Consider the following 16,082-nt stretch of genomic DNA (forward strand, 5'->3'; position numbering starts at 1 on the left):
AAATGGAACTATAGACAATAATATGGCTTTGTCAGACTTATGTGCACAAATCAAATCAAATCAAATCAAAAAAAAATGATTCAACGTTAGCTGACCCGGCAGACTTCGTAGTGCCTCATTCGATAAATAAAAGACCTGAGCTTTTGTATAAAATAAACTTAAAACAAACAAAAGGAATCCTTACGACGGGGGACACATCAAAGGAAAAACAAAATTGTTATTTTTATTTAATTCCTAGCGCTTTTATATTTATCTACTTCTCTGGATTTCCACAAATAGTTTAAAACCAAAATTAACCAAATCGCTCCAGCCGTTCCCGAGTTTTAGTGAGACTAACAAACAGCAATTCATTTTTATATATATAGATAAATGAAAGTACATACTTGTTGAACGTCAAAAAAAACTACAGCCAATTCACAAAAACTAGCCTCCGTCCTGAGAAGAACTGGCAAGAAACTCAGCGGGCATGTTTTTTTTTTTAAATATTAGATTTTTTTAAATATTATTTTTTATAAGTGTTATAAGGTAACAATTATTGCAATATTGAAATGCCCGAAGCGAGCAACTCATTCCCACTTTGTGCAATCTTCTAGTACCTAAGGTATGGTCGTCTGAATAAATAAAGAACCAGTGCGCAATAGTATTGTGGGGAATGCGTCAATTCTGAAATCGAAACTTAATGAGGATATACGGATCCTGAGCCTATAAGCGACAAATATGTGTGGTCTGATCACACATTATGTTGATTACGACGACGACATTAAGATAAATTATGTAAATTCAATTGATATAAAACTATTTATGACAATTTTATTGGGCTAATTATCACATTCGAAAATCGAACGCTATTTTTTAGGCCTTATATTTTTTAATAGAGTTTTAACGTTAAGTTACACGTTGGACACGGCGTTCTGAATTTCTGCAATAATCATTGATTACTAATAACGAATTTAAAAGTATTGTAATGAAATATTATAATTAATATTATAAAGAGGAAATATTTGTTTGTTTGCTTGGATTGAATAGGCTCCGAAACTACTGAACCGATTTGAAAAATTCTTTCACTGTTTGGAAGCTACACTATTCCCGAGTGATATGGGCTATATTCAGTCTCTTTTTTTTAAATTAGCGATCCTTACTAAAATTCCAATAATGTAACCGAAGGTGTAAAAAAAACACTAGGTGTAAAAACAAATATTATTTAAATGAAAATAAATGTTCATTAAAATAATCATATTCAAACTATCTTTATAATTTTTTATTTTTAGAAACCTGACGCAAATACAAGGGTTATTATAATTTTTTATTTTGAAATTTATGTTAAAGACCCGAGCGAAGCCGGAGCGGGCCGCTAGTACTTTAATAAGATGAATATTTTATGTTGTGCTTGTTTGTTAATTTATTCGCATTCTATCCGTTCTCTTTTTTATTCGGCGGGCATTGCTGAAGTCCATGGGCGACGGTAACCACTCACTATCCGGTGGGCCGTATGCTCGTCTGCCTACAAGGGCAATAAAAAAAAACTAATAGTTTTTTCCACTTAGCCCCAGGCAGACTCAGATTTTTTAAAGTCCGCATAAACGATGCACGAACAAATAGTACAAACGAACGAGGTCACATTTGTTGTATTAGATAAGATTTGTACTCGTAAATTGGATTACTTAGACAGCAATTTTAGAGACAAACTCTAATTTTGTGAATCATGTCAGCATCACGCAAACAATGGCCAACAAACAGTACAACATCACGATTGTTAGTTGTGCCGAAATAACTTTCACGAAGGTACGATTTAGATGTATGTATGTATGTAGGTGTGTTATTATTGTTTTACTGATGTAAATGAGTGGACACGTTCACGGTCATTTGGTTTTAAGATGTCCGTTCACTAGTACCTAGTCCAGCAACCAAACATTTTATTAAATAGTGAAAAGTCTTTTCCATACAGTTGAAACCATAGAAGATCGAACGATGCGAATCCAAATGAATAATAATTATTGATAACTATAATATATTTACGGGTGGATCCGTGAAAATTAGTATTACAATTATTTGGTGGTCACAATTCAGTCGAATCGTATTTACTTAACTGATTACTTTATTAAAAAAATGATTCCCAATTCGGTACATATGTATATTAAGATATTATTATATAAAATGCAAATATTCTGTCGCCGTAATTAAGGAAAAAAAAATACAAGTGGTATCGATCATTACTAAGTTTTAAAAATGTATTGGAGGTTCCTATACAAATTATTTTTATTTCTTAATTAATACTGGTTGGGAAAATTACATGAAATATTACGCTTAACACGTTGACTGCGATACGCGGCTTAAAAAACCCCATGCGCGACCCCATTCTGTGGTTTTGCAGTCAAACCTGCGTTCTTCTTATCAGGTATCATACGGAGTGAAAGTCACACAAAAATGATTCGGCAGTCAACGTTTTAAATGGATTTTGGTCTAAAAGTGATTTTGCATTCCTGTATTAAGTAGAACAACATGCTATTATATGCTAAGATAGCGTAGGATACTGGTAAATTTAATAAAATTTCGAATAAGAGTACAGCGAGACGTTTCTTTAATAACTTTACTTGCTCTTGTCTCGGTTTCCGATACTCATAATACAAGAGACAACCCTAGTTTAGGGCCGTTAAATTTAAAAATATATTCGTTCGCACTTACACCAGCGTTTACCGTGTCACTATTACCTGTGCGTAGCTCTGATGGCACAAGTCCGCAAGGAACTAAGATCACCTTTCATTGCTTCATCGCTTTCACTGTGCCACGTAACCTTTCTATAAGCGACCTCGCGAACTATCACGAATATTACGAAACTAATGTAGATATGTGGTATAAATTTTACACGTTTAAAACCATATATCATTTCATCAGATACCAGTTAATATTTTTTATTTATTAAAGAGGATATCGCAGTTTTATTCTTTAATTGAATTACGCAAAAAACTGGACCATATTAAAACATACAAAACGAGTTTTGGATTATCGCTAAATAATAATAGTCACGTGAAATAGTTTCTTGGATAAAATTCGCAAGGTTCCCATTGCGGTAGTAAATGTTTTCCAAACATTTTAAGTTAGTTTCGCGTGATAGGTCACATGTTGCCGATCACAAGCCATAGCGTAAGACAAAATGTTTTTTCTGTTTTTTTTTTTTGTAATCTTCATTTATATATTTCTTCTATGCGTGTGTTTGTCACTGAACTCCTCCTAAACGGCTGGACCGATTTTAATGAAATTTTCTATGTACTTTCAAGTGGATTGGAGAATGGTTTAGATTCAGAAATCAGCCCGGCAGAGGTGCTGCAGTCGGTATCTAGGTTATTTATCTTTCCTAGAAATAATGTATATGGCAAAACAACGTTTGCCGAGCCAGCCATTATGCATTCATATATTACATTAATATGCCGAAAAATTAAAAGCCTCAATCATCTAAAATTACTCCTCATTAGCCACAGTATTTGCCACTTAAAGTTAAAACATATGTATTTTCTATGATTGTTTAAAGCCTAATAATGGTTTAAGGTCAAGTTCAAGACGAGGTACTCGGATCATTAGGTGCGATTATTAACATCGGATGTGTTTATTGCGACACTGTCGGTTCTTCTCAATAAAAAGCATACGTCCGTTGGCCTTCTACGTGACGTGTGAATCTTCAAGGCACAAACACATAAGAGTAATTTAATTTTGAATTGTGCTTCAATAAAATAGATTATAGATTTGAATGGTTTGACCTTACATGCATTGATATATTAAACGTAAATAAAATGAATTGACCTGCGAGAGTGATGAGGTGTGTTTGAGATTAGCTCGATTGGACTTTGTATTAAATGCTGAAGTAGAATAAAAAAAATGAACCAGAAAAGATTTGCGAAATCCTGACAACTTGGAAAAAATAATAGTTGTAGGTCACGTGGAAGGAAAGAGAAGTCGAGGAAGATTGCCAACCATGTGGACCGGCATTGTCAAGGAGGCCACAAACACCAGCGTCCCGGGCGCCATTAAGGAGGCCGAAATCAGGCAACATTGGAGGAAGCTCGTGCAAAAACTGGACCAAGGTAATCACGACCCTCAGTAATGAGGAAGCGATGAAGAAGAAGAAGAACTGATGGTGCTATAAACTAAAATACTTATCGGTACAAAGTGTAGATTACTATTTGATGTCCTTTATTGTTTTCTAATTCTATATTCTATATTCTTCTGACAAACATTCGCTGTGTAGATTGTAGTACTTTGTTAAGGCAGTACGAAAATTCAAAATACCTTATCGCCATTAGAAGTTTCAACGAGATCGTCGATAAGAAATTGCCCCCAGGCAGCCAGCATACTGGTCACGAAGTCATGGTCGGCTGGCAGAGACAAGTGTGCCGCCGCACGGATGGCCAGCGACGGCTCCGGCAGATGAGGCGTTGACAGAGGCAGCGATACATCTGAGTAATAAAAAAAATTAAATTAATGAACATAATTGATTATTATCCACAAGGTTTGCCATCCCCGCCTCATTATACGACTTCCTTGACAATAAGTGCTGAGTAATAAACTTAAATTATTTATCTACCCTCTAATTGTTGCTCATTAGCAGAGGGGCTCAGGGCCCTCCTGGTATTGAGTCGTTATTAAAGTTCATAGCTATCATATAACGTGAATCCCGCCCATCTTGACTAATCTAAGTCGGCGTGGCCTAAATGATAAGAAAACGCAACATGATTTCGTAGAAAAATCGAATTTAATATTTGGAATTCCCACAAAATCATTTAAGAAACCGTTCCAGTGATTATAGCTGTAAAATTTATTGGCAGATTTCGTGAGTGCATCATTTAGTTATTTGAATAAGTCCCCCTATACAGGATGATGTCTATAAACGATTAATAAAATGATAATCGAAATTTTAAAGGTGATGCAAAACACGCCGACGTTTTAAAATCCGTAATTTAACACATAAAAAACGGTTTATTGATATTAAATAATTACGAGTATTGTGTTTCTCAAAAGGCACGTTCACATGTGGATTCTGTTCTTGAAAGGCACCATGAAAATTGATCGGTAATATCAGAGTTCATTTCCTGTTACGTCTTCTACTGACCTTACATTTCCCAATTAAATTTAAGGTTCGACATTATTCTTTATTGAACTGAAATTGTTAAAATGACGTCATCAATATCTTAAAAAAATAATTCAAAATGTGATCTGTACCATTTTATGATTTTCACTTTTAATGATGATAGTGTATTCAAACCAAGAAGTTTTGATAAATATGTGATACCTATTTAGAGGTTATTGCTATATTAAACAAACAAGTTGCAACAGACCTAAACGGTATGCCTCTAATTATAAAACATAAATTTGAATTATTTCCAAGGTGTCTTTGGGATTCGAATCGATAATATGACTTTTACGATTGAAACAGATGCGATGTAATACCCTCTGGGAACAAACAAAGGCATTTTTTCATATTATTATACAACTGTTTTATTGCTTAGTATTATGGAAAAGCTTACGGCCCCGGTGATGTCTCAATGTTCATAAGCTGATATCTATAGGCTTTGCGACCCTAACCTAACCAGTTTAGCCTGAGTCATTTGATTATTTATATTTATCTAACATCAAAATACCTAAAAAAGTGAATCTTCCGTTAATAACATACGTATTTTAAAAGTATGCTTCAACCAAAAATTTAACATTTTATTAGGTATTTAAGAGCAAAAAACAATTCAGTACCCAAATAGGTCAGTTTAAAATGGCCATCGGTCGTGACTTTAACAGAATGTGACCTTAACTAGATCAAGTTTCTGTTTCCAAGTGCGAAATTCGTTAAGGTACATTATAAATCCGATACGATTTCGGTATTATTTTATGGTTTAACATAATTTAAAGTTTTCATAATTTGGAATCCACTGATATGATTTTTTTTTTATGGCCCGTGTAGGCAGACGAGCATACGGCCCACCTGATGGTGAGTGGTTATCGTCGTCCATGGACTTCAGCAATGCCAGGGGCAGAGCCAAGCCGCTGCCTGCCGCATGAACGTGAATATATTGGCTTTGTTCATTAGTTTATTGGATTTTCGTTTAAATTTTCGTACAGCGTCTATTCTAACTAACATCTTCAAGGTTTCTGATCTAGTATTGATCATTTTAGGGCCGTAATCGCGCGAGTTTGGATGGATAGGCATATCTATTTCATATTTTGGGGTAATCACACTAAAGCCAATTGTTATTGCCTTTAACGGCCAAGGTGAATGCTCGCCATTTATAGTATCCATCAATATTGCAATATGAATGCTGCTTAATGGAGAGACGAAATCGAAATCTATAAGCTTGGAGCAAATATAGGCAGGATGTAGAAATACGTACTGATTCAGAACATACCTGTACAAGTACCTGACGTGTTATTCGCCCCCATTAAGTTACATGATTGGTGAAATGAACACGATTTTTCAAATGAATTTCATTTAAATACAATTAGAACTCATTGTGACAGATCGTCATAGCGCTAAAAGCTAGGTTGCCGTGTTTATTATTTATGTTCCATGTAACGTCAGTTGTATTATAAAATTTACTCCTCTCTCCATGCGTTCAATTGTCTTAATGTGTCCTAAATAGTGATTAATAATCGGTTTATCCTAGTTTTAGAATTACCGTTAACAATGTCTTAATAAGCGACGATGATTGCTTTCGATCAGATGATCCGATCGACTGTTCGTCTGCTACAATAAAAAACAGCGTTTGTAAATTTTCGTTGGATGGACCAGAAAGCTGTCGTCTGGCATAAGACCGATGTAGAAATGCTTTAAATCGCTCAATTACGACGATGCTTTTTTGGAGCTTGATTGGAATGTTTCTTTAATAATTTTTTTAATAAATTCCTTTAATAAATTCTTTAAAATGCTTTGAGGTCAACTCCGTCTCAAACAAAGTTAGAACGAATGTTAAAATAAGGCATCTGCATCATAAAGAGTCGTTGATTAAAAATAGCTCATCAAATATTTCAAATATTATCAAAACTTGAATGTACCCAAGACTCGTAAGCGAAAAGGTTTGGAGTATGACAATGTTAGCGATTATTATAGATAATAATTATTGATCTATAATTGTAATCCGAGATTGTAAAAACGAGATAAACGACGTAATCGATCCAATCCCGCATCAATTTCCTCATTTAATACCAATCAACTTCCACCGATTCACATCTTTATGATGACTAAGAAGTACGCAATATATAAGAAGTATATAATTGATTTGAACCGTAATGAATAATAATTGTTCATTAAATATTTCTTTAATACAAACCGAACATCTAACATTCATTGATTCTCAGAATACGTTCAAGTAAGTTCACTGATTATGCAGATAATTTAAAAGCAAATTTTCGGCACTGTATTGACGTTGACATCATCAATCATTTTAGTCCGATTACATGGCTCAGAGTTAATGTCTATTAAAATTGACAGGTGACTAGTAAAATTACGATTATCATTATATTAAATATGAAGAAGAACTTAATGGCACGTTTATATGGTTTCCTAGGCATCACAAAAGATTACCAAATATTCGGCTAGAGTGTCAAACTTTTCCCAAACTTATTATCATACAATCTTTTTGCTACGTATAAATAATGTAATGTTATTAAAATGACATTTGCAGAATATATAAATCAGCGTATTCACTAATGGTATGGCATATCCTGAAGTCGCATGAGTTTGTTTAACGTAAAGTAATAACGTAACGTAATAAAAGTAACGTAAATGAAATTCACGTTGTGACATCTATAATTCCCGGTAACTCGATCACGTGGTTACCGAGTGGTTCCCTTTTTTTACCTACCTATACTGATAGCCTTGAGAGGCTATTTCAGCTTCACCTTAACGTGTGTTAGGTGAGCTCACGGGGCTCAAACCGGAGTGTTGCTAACACTGACCCTAGCAAGAGCAGAATCTACCACCGGATCGGAAACGCCACCAACTGCGAAGATACGGCGTGAAACTCAGTTGGCTGTATCTGTGGGTTAATTCGCTCGTCGAACCCGTCGCTTGCGACGAGGACGTTGACAGGTGCTTGTGGTGCCTAAAAGCACCGTTAATGGAGGGGGTCGGGAGGATCCGACCTATTCGTTGGTAGCCTAAGGAGCTATTCCAGCTACGCACGGACGGGTAGGTGATCTCATGGACTCACGCTGTGAGAATTTGCTAACCCTAGCCCTAGCAAGAGCAGTGCTTCGTTGAATCTATCACTGGATCGGAATCGCGGCCCACTGAGCGGGGTAGAATGATAGTAGGTTCTGTCTGTTAGGCGGATCTCTCTCGGTGAATAAAAACATATTTCACGATTGTTTTCTCTTTCAGTAATCGCCTAATGATCGGTGACACCACTGTTATGATCTTTGAATCTGATGATAGTGATTTTAGCGTTCATACACATCCAAATAACTAACGATTTAATTTAAGCAACACAACCCCATCTGCGGTACCTACGAATTATTTTGATAGACTTGTAGACGACGTAAATGTCTATGGACTCCAATAACCACTTAACACCAGGTGGGCCGTGAGCTCGTCAACCTAAGGAATAAATAAATGAACAATTCATTTGTGATTCAAAAGCCCATGAAAATTGTTTTTTATTATGTGGGTTAAGGCAACTTTTATTAAGCGACTAGCGACCCGCCCTCGCTTCGCTTCGGAAACATTAAAACAAACATGAAACCAAAAAACAATAATAAAAAAAAAAAAAAAAATAGCCTATGTTCATCAGGGACAATGTCGGCTTCTAATGGAAAAAGAATTTTTCAAATCGGTCCAGTAGTTTCGGAGCCTATTCGAAACAAACAAACAAACAAATCTTTCCTCTTTATAATATTAGTATAGATTGGCCAATAGAATGATGGAAAACTGTTAAAAATTCCATTGGGCTTAACTCTAACATTGGTAGTTTATTGGTTTGAACAAAATTGATATTTTAACGCACAAGTTTTATTCTAGACTTCAGAAGCGTATATGGTTGAGTTTCTATTTTTAAAACGCTTACTTTTGATGTCCTTTGTGGCCTCAAACTTTCCATAATAATTTTTGAAAAAATTATATAAAGAATTAATAAAATAAAAGGCGGCAAATTTAATACAATGTTATTGTACAATTTACAATGATACATTTTAAAAAAACCGACTATGGCGCTTTCTTAGTCTAACTTTAGTTTAGAATTTATAACTTAGTCGTGATAAACGTGACAAAGAGGGTGATTAGTTCTGCGCAATAGAAAACAAGACTTATTGTTTAGCAGTAAGCAGCCTTAGCTCTGCTCCAGTTACTAACGGTGGTTATTTACAACATCGTGGACTGTGGCTTACTGTATTAAATCATCATAAATTATCATCATTCTCCTGCCCTTCTTTCAGTAACCTGGGGTCGGCGCAACATGTTTTCTACTTCCATACTCCTCTATCATATACCATTTCTTCGCTCACCCCCTTTTTACACACATCGTCTTTCAGGCAAGCCATCCATTTCTTCTTAGGTCTACCTCTTCCTCTATAGCCTTCTACATTCATAGTTAACAGTCTCTTACCAAACTAATTGTCATTTCGTCTTATGACATGTCTAATACGTCCCAAACGCGCACTTCCCAACTTCTCTGTCACAGGTGCCACTTTCAGACTTCCTCTAACATAAAATCATCATCGTAAATATTAACGACTAGCTGACCCGGCAGACTTCGTAGTGCCTCAATCGACAAATAAAGGACCGAAATTTTTGTATAAAATAAAGTTAAAACAAACAAAAGGAATCCGTCCGACGGGGGACACATCAAAGGACAAACAAAATTGTTATTTTTATTTAATACTGAGCATATTTATCTACCTTTTAAACCTCTTCTGGACTTCCACAAATAATTTAAGACCAAAATTAGCCAAATCGGTCTAGCCATTCTCGAGTTTTAGCGAGAATAACGAACAGCGATTCATTTTTATATATATAGATAATATTCTAAGCTTACCATTAGCGTAATTAGGTGGCATCAACCGTAAGAATATATCTCCTCTTCTACCCCAGGGCCTATGTCGAACGTTGTTGCATTCTCCGCTCGCGCTGCGATACTTGCTGGGTGGACAAGGGATGTTGCTGATCTCATCATCGTACGTACAGTTTGATCTGCAACAAATAGTTTTATTACAAAGCCGTCATGGGAGATTGTTTAGGTACCTATGATATAAGTTAGACTTTTATTTTGGAAGGAGGAGCTCATAGCTAATCCGGTGTTAAATGGGTTCCTGGGCCCATAAGTATGACAACATGAATATTGCCACCCATCTCGATACATGAGGTCTGAATTGTAATGTAGAACTATTTTCCTAATCTCCAAAGAGAGATTTTTACATATTCGGATATAGTCCCGTTTCTTTTAATACTGTGGGGATATATTCTTATTTTGTCAGCGTCAATAAAAACTGTACATATATTAAACCATCCCGGGGATTCTTTAAAAAAAATATTTTGCCGACAAAAAGCAAACTGGTCGAATTTCTGAAATGTATTCAACAAATTTTACGGGTTTTTTTCTCTCTCTAAACTATTCTAATACATACGACTAGACCAAAAATTAGTTCACGAACAACCGGTCGTTCAAAAGGTATCCGTGCGGGTGAGTAGCATCATTCTGTTTGCTTCTGGAGCAAAGCAGTCATTAGTTTCTGTTTGAAAGGTGGGGTGGGAAATAAAACTTCGATTATAAATATAAAGGTGATGGCATTAACGCGATGTCTATGGTAGCCTTGTCTTTGATAGCCATTTAACATCTCACTTGCCCGAGTTCTTTTTTTTTATAGCTTAGATGTGTGGACGAGCTCACAGCCCACCTGGTGTTAAGTGGTTACTGGAGCCCATAGACATTTACAACGTAAATGCGCCACCTACCTTGAGATGTTAGTTCTAAAGTCTCAGTATAGTTACAACGGCTGCCGCGCCCTTCAAGCCGGCACTCATTACTGCTTCACCGCAGAAATAGATGGGGTGGTGGTACCTACCCGTGCGGACTCAGAAGAGGTCCTACCACCAGTAATTCCGCAAATTATAATTTTGCGGGTTTGATTTTTATTACACGATGTTATTCCTTCACCGTGGAAGTTAATCGTGAACATTTGTTAAGTACGTATTTCATTACAAAGATTGGTAGCCGCCTGTGGGATTCGAACACCGTTGCATCGCTAGATACGAATGCACTAGACGTCTTATCATTTAGGCCACGACGACTTCAACACGAGTTCGACACCCAACATTAAATAAAGAAAAACATATGAAAATCCGGGAATTTGTGTGCTATAGTGTTACATATTTTATACTCACGCATCATTAGCGCCTAATAAGAATCTTCGTTCCAAAGCGAGAGCTTCGTTGACCATTCGCCTTAGATCGCTAGGGACTGACTGTACATTACTGTCGTCAGCTTTGTTCTTCGCTACTTGTGTCTCTGCTGTGAGTGCTAACGTGAAGAGTAACAGGCTTCGTATTGATCTGCAAAAAAACAATAGGAATAAGAAAACGATAGAATATAAATGTTTGGAGAATATTTAAGTGTGGTGGAAGGAAAGCTTTGAGTACGAGGTCAGAAGAGAGAAGAAAATTTGCGTTAAGATTGAGATGTTTATAGAATCCGATAACCACTTAATCTCAGGTATATTATAAGCTTGTTTGTCCATCTACAAGATATAGACAAAAATATGTTTATGTATTTAGTCGCTCAAGTTTCGACGAATATTAACATTATTTTATGATTTTGCGTAAAGTTAGCAGTTACTAGCCGTACTCGCCCACTTCGCTGGGCATTTAAAATTAACATTATTATATATTGTTATTATTATTAGGGGGTCCAACAGTCATATAAATATTAGCCTATCCGTTATGTGCATGTATTTTCTACATGGATACCAAGTTTCAAGTCAATCGGATGCATAAGACCACTGTACATTTATATATTAGCAGTTAAGCATCTATCATCATATCTATGGTAAAAAAAAAATCAATTACCGTAATCGCATTTATTTGTATAGTAACATGTTGTATTACGTGATCGATAGTGTACATAGGTGTATTTGTAACAGGAAGCGACATTCGTGAGACCACAACCGAATGTACCGACCGCAGGTGCGCTTTCGTTTTATCCGACATCTATTATGACATACACCGGTTATACTTCATACTTTCTACTTGTATGTCATTGACATTGTACAAAAACTTAATCGTACATAACAGATTAACTGCATACTTGCGACACTACCGCCCACGTCTGATCTATCGTTAAGAACTTCGGTCTGTGAGCACAAATAATCAATGCAACGCCTGCTTGTCGTAATGGACTTATACGAAAAGTGAATATTAAAATTATTTTCGCTTGATAAAGGAATAGATTCCACAAATCCAGTGTCTTTACCGGTTATATCGTCACTCTTAATTTTATTATCTGTATTTACTGAAATTGTGGCCGATGCGATTCTGTTTTTTCCGGATTTTTCTTACACAATAATACATGACACGGCTATAGATGATCGTTATTTTTACGTCTTGGGCTCTTTTTAATTTACTTTTGACTAAATTACGGATGTGAGCAGATGAGCTCACGCAAGTGATTACTTGAACCTGCAGATACCAACCACAATGTCGATACCACTGCGCATCATGAGACAGGTCTTAATTTGCTGGTTTGCGGTTGGTGCCGATGGTCTTACCCGTCCTTGCTTACTTGCTACAGGCCCTACCGTTAGTAGTTAAGAAAACATAATATGTACAATACAATTCCGCGGATTTGCTCTTTTTTACTATGACTTTTTTGGACCTGTACTAAAGCTAGTTTATTTGGGCGTCCAATAAGTTTTGAAAATTAAATCCCGATAAATAAAAATTATCTAAAAACAGTTGAAACTTTGATCTCTTTATAAGCGCGGTCTACCCATTTCTACATATTTCGCTGCAATGTAAAAGAGATTGCTACACAACTTTGTTCGAATTTATGAATAGGTTATTTAAATCCACAGTACGCTTCCAGAGATCTTTTTTACCACGTATCATCCGACTTTGGAATGGGCTCTCCTTCACGGTGTTTCCCGAGCGCTATGACATATCCTTCTTCAAATGAGGCTTGTGGAGAGTACTTAACGGTAGGCAGGTGCTTGGCTCTGCCCCTGACATTGCTAAAATCCATGGGCGACGGTAACCATTCACCATCAGGTGGGCCGTATGCTCGTCTGTCTACACGGGCAATTGATGGTCAGAATTATAGACTGATAGGTACAATCAAAATTTTGTTTTAATTTTTTGAAGGCAGATATTTGGAAATTCTTATTATGGCTCATAAAATGGACAACACAGAGAACCGTATTTTAATAAAACAGAACTCGCGTATTCAAAATGGTAATTACTAAAAATAATGAAAGTAACGAAACACAAGTGTCAGAGAAACCTTCTAATTTGCACAACAATACGATTTTTACTGTAAGTAAAATGTTTTCACAATCTTTTAAAAGTTTCGTTTCGTTTTGTTTATTTCGTGTGCAATACGGTATCAGTAGCAACTATTTGTAGTAAGGCGTTATTTAGGGATGGCGATTGATAATTTTTGTATTTGTAGTAAGGTACTATTTAGGGATGGCGAATTGATAATTTTTTTAAATATTTACCTTGAAATTTTGTATTTATTTTTATTAGTGACAAAGGCAGCATATTTATTAATGTTAGCTTATTAGTTTTTAGAAATGGAAGTGATTTGCGATTTTTATTTAACTAAAATTACTTAATAAAGAAAGTAAACATCATTGAAATTTTTTCAATTTAAATTTAAATTTGAGTGGTTATCGCAGCCCATAGATATCTACAGCGTAACTGCCGCCACCTACTTTGATATCTGCTGCCCCACCCTTCAAACCGAAACGCATCACTGCTTCACCGCAGAAATAGGCAGGGTGGTGGTACCTACGCGTGCGGACTCACAAGAGGTCTCACTACCAGTAATTACGAAAAATTATTATTTTGCAGGTTTGATTTTTATTACACGATGTTATTCCTTCACCGTGGAAGTCAACCATGAATATTTGTTAAGTTCGTATTTCATTAAAAAAATTGGTACCCGCCTGCGGGATTCGAACACCGGTGCATCGCTATATACGAATGCTCCGGACGTCTTATCCTTTAGGCCACGACGACTAAACTGTCTAACTTATTATTACAATTTGATTGTTATTTATAGTTAACATATAGTTCATTTGTCTCTTTTATATAACAGTCATAACTAAAGTTCAAACCGTTTATATCCATCACCTTGAAAGGGAATAGGAAGCTGAAGTGTCAGTTAATCGTGCATGCCTCCGCAAATGTCAAGCAACTTTCACGTTCGTTCCATAAGTAGAGTACTTTAATGTTCCATAGGTACCTCAATCTAATGTGTCATTAGTAGGAATTGTTTTAAGCTGAACTAGTGATATTAGTCTCTTCATTGGATCAACTGTCGCGTCCCCATGTTGTGACATAATCAGTCGTAGTCGTTTGAATTCGATGGTATCACGATGTACTTAAAGTGTTTTCTTAAGTATTCGTTATTTGTAAACTTCATAAATAGCTTTGTTACTTTTAGCTATTTGAATATCTTCCAGTATAGGCAAATAAAAATCATATATAATTTATTATAACTTAAAAGAAGTTTTTTGATTGCGGACAGAACGAACAAGTATTCACATAGGTACGTTCTGTTTCTAAAACTGATCATTGTTCAACTATACAAGTCTTTGTAATTAAAAAAAATTAAATCAAATCAAATCAAATTAAATCAAAAAAAAAATATTCATAATAAATGAAATTACATACTTGTTGAACGTCAAAAGAACTACCGCCAATTCACAAAAACTAGCCTCCGTCCTGAGAAGAACTGGCAAGAAAATTAGCGGGCATGTATTTTTTTTAAATATTAGAGTTTTTTAGCTATTACATTTTTTTTTCTAATATTCATTTTTACAATGAGCATTATAACGTAACAATTATTGCAATATTGAAATGCCCGGAGCGAGCAACTCATTCCCACTTTGTGCAATCTTCTAGTTTAAATTAATGTTTAAATTATAGGTGACTTTGGAATATACAAAGAAAAAATATGCAAAATAACTATAAAGCTACTAATGACTTAATAAATTAGGAGGGTCTCGTGTTTCGAGCGACGTTCTTAACGTAATGATCTTTTTCTAAAATTGCGGTTTTGCGGTAAAGTTTTGGGCTTTCGTTGAAATATCGAGGTACCACATCATACAATAAAGTATACACCAGTTTCAAAATTAGCTTAGCGTTTTTTGTGTAGTGCGGATTAACAAATGGATTGAAAAAAAAAGTCATTGTCAACTACGTCTCAACATCAGTAACGTTTTTTATAACTACATATAAATATTTTTAATCTACAGACACATTTCTGCAATATTTTGATTTATAAATAAATGTAATTGGATCGTCGACCAGATTTTATGATATTCGGTGTAAGTACTGTAATAAAATTAATGTATGCACGAAGAACTGGGTTAAATTATCTGCGTTATGTTATAAAGTTGATATTATGCAACACTGACAAAGTCGCAGGCTATTATTCTTAATTATGACACGGTAATTGGAATATATGAATAAACTAGTTCACTTTGATGTAAATGTTAGATACTTTATGTGGCATAAAGTCGTATAATTCAAACGTTATTAATTTTTAGGTAGTATAAATTTAAGAACTTGCAGCGGCAGCTAATTTTAAAATATAAGAAACTCGATAAAAAAGCTTCTTAGTTCTTGTAAATGTCGTTTACGTGATTCAGATTTTGTTTGCAATTTTTGGTTTTCCGAACAGCTGCCGCCACAGCGTGACTGCAAATCACAAAGTTTACAAAAATCACAAAGGATTCTAAATACGTTAGTTTCTGATAAAAGTTTTTCAAAAATATTTTATATGTTAGTGACTTTTATAAAAATAATGTTTTTGCCGAATTTCTTTTATTCTAAAATAGCTTGATGGCTATTTTAGTCGCTACGCCACGCTCACCAGTACTCGGAAGTCGTG

General features: G+C 35.3%; 1 protein-coding gene across 1 annotated transcript in view; it reads right to left on the reverse strand.

The window, feature by feature from the left end:
• The window catches only part of LOC101742755 (heme peroxidase 2), a 58,774-nt gene that overhangs the window by 22,519 nt on the left and 20,173 nt on the right, over positions 1–16,082 (reverse strand). Inside the window, exons 2-4 of the mRNA XM_012695839.4 lie at positions 11,354–11,521; positions 10,008–10,162; positions 4,282–4,448 (exon numbers count right to left, since the gene is read on the reverse strand). Of these exons, the coding sequence (XP_012551293.2) occupies positions 4,282–4,448; positions 10,008–10,162; positions 11,354–11,521 (490 nt within the window). The remainder of the gene's footprint in view (positions 1–4,281; positions 4,449–10,007; positions 10,163–11,353; positions 11,522–16,082) is intronic.

This window comes from Bombyx mori, chromosome 17 (assembly GCF_030269925.1).
Source record: "Bombyx mori chromosome 17, ASM3026992v2".
NCBI lineage: Eukaryota > Metazoa > Arthropoda > Insecta > Lepidoptera > Bombycidae > Bombyx > Bombyx mori.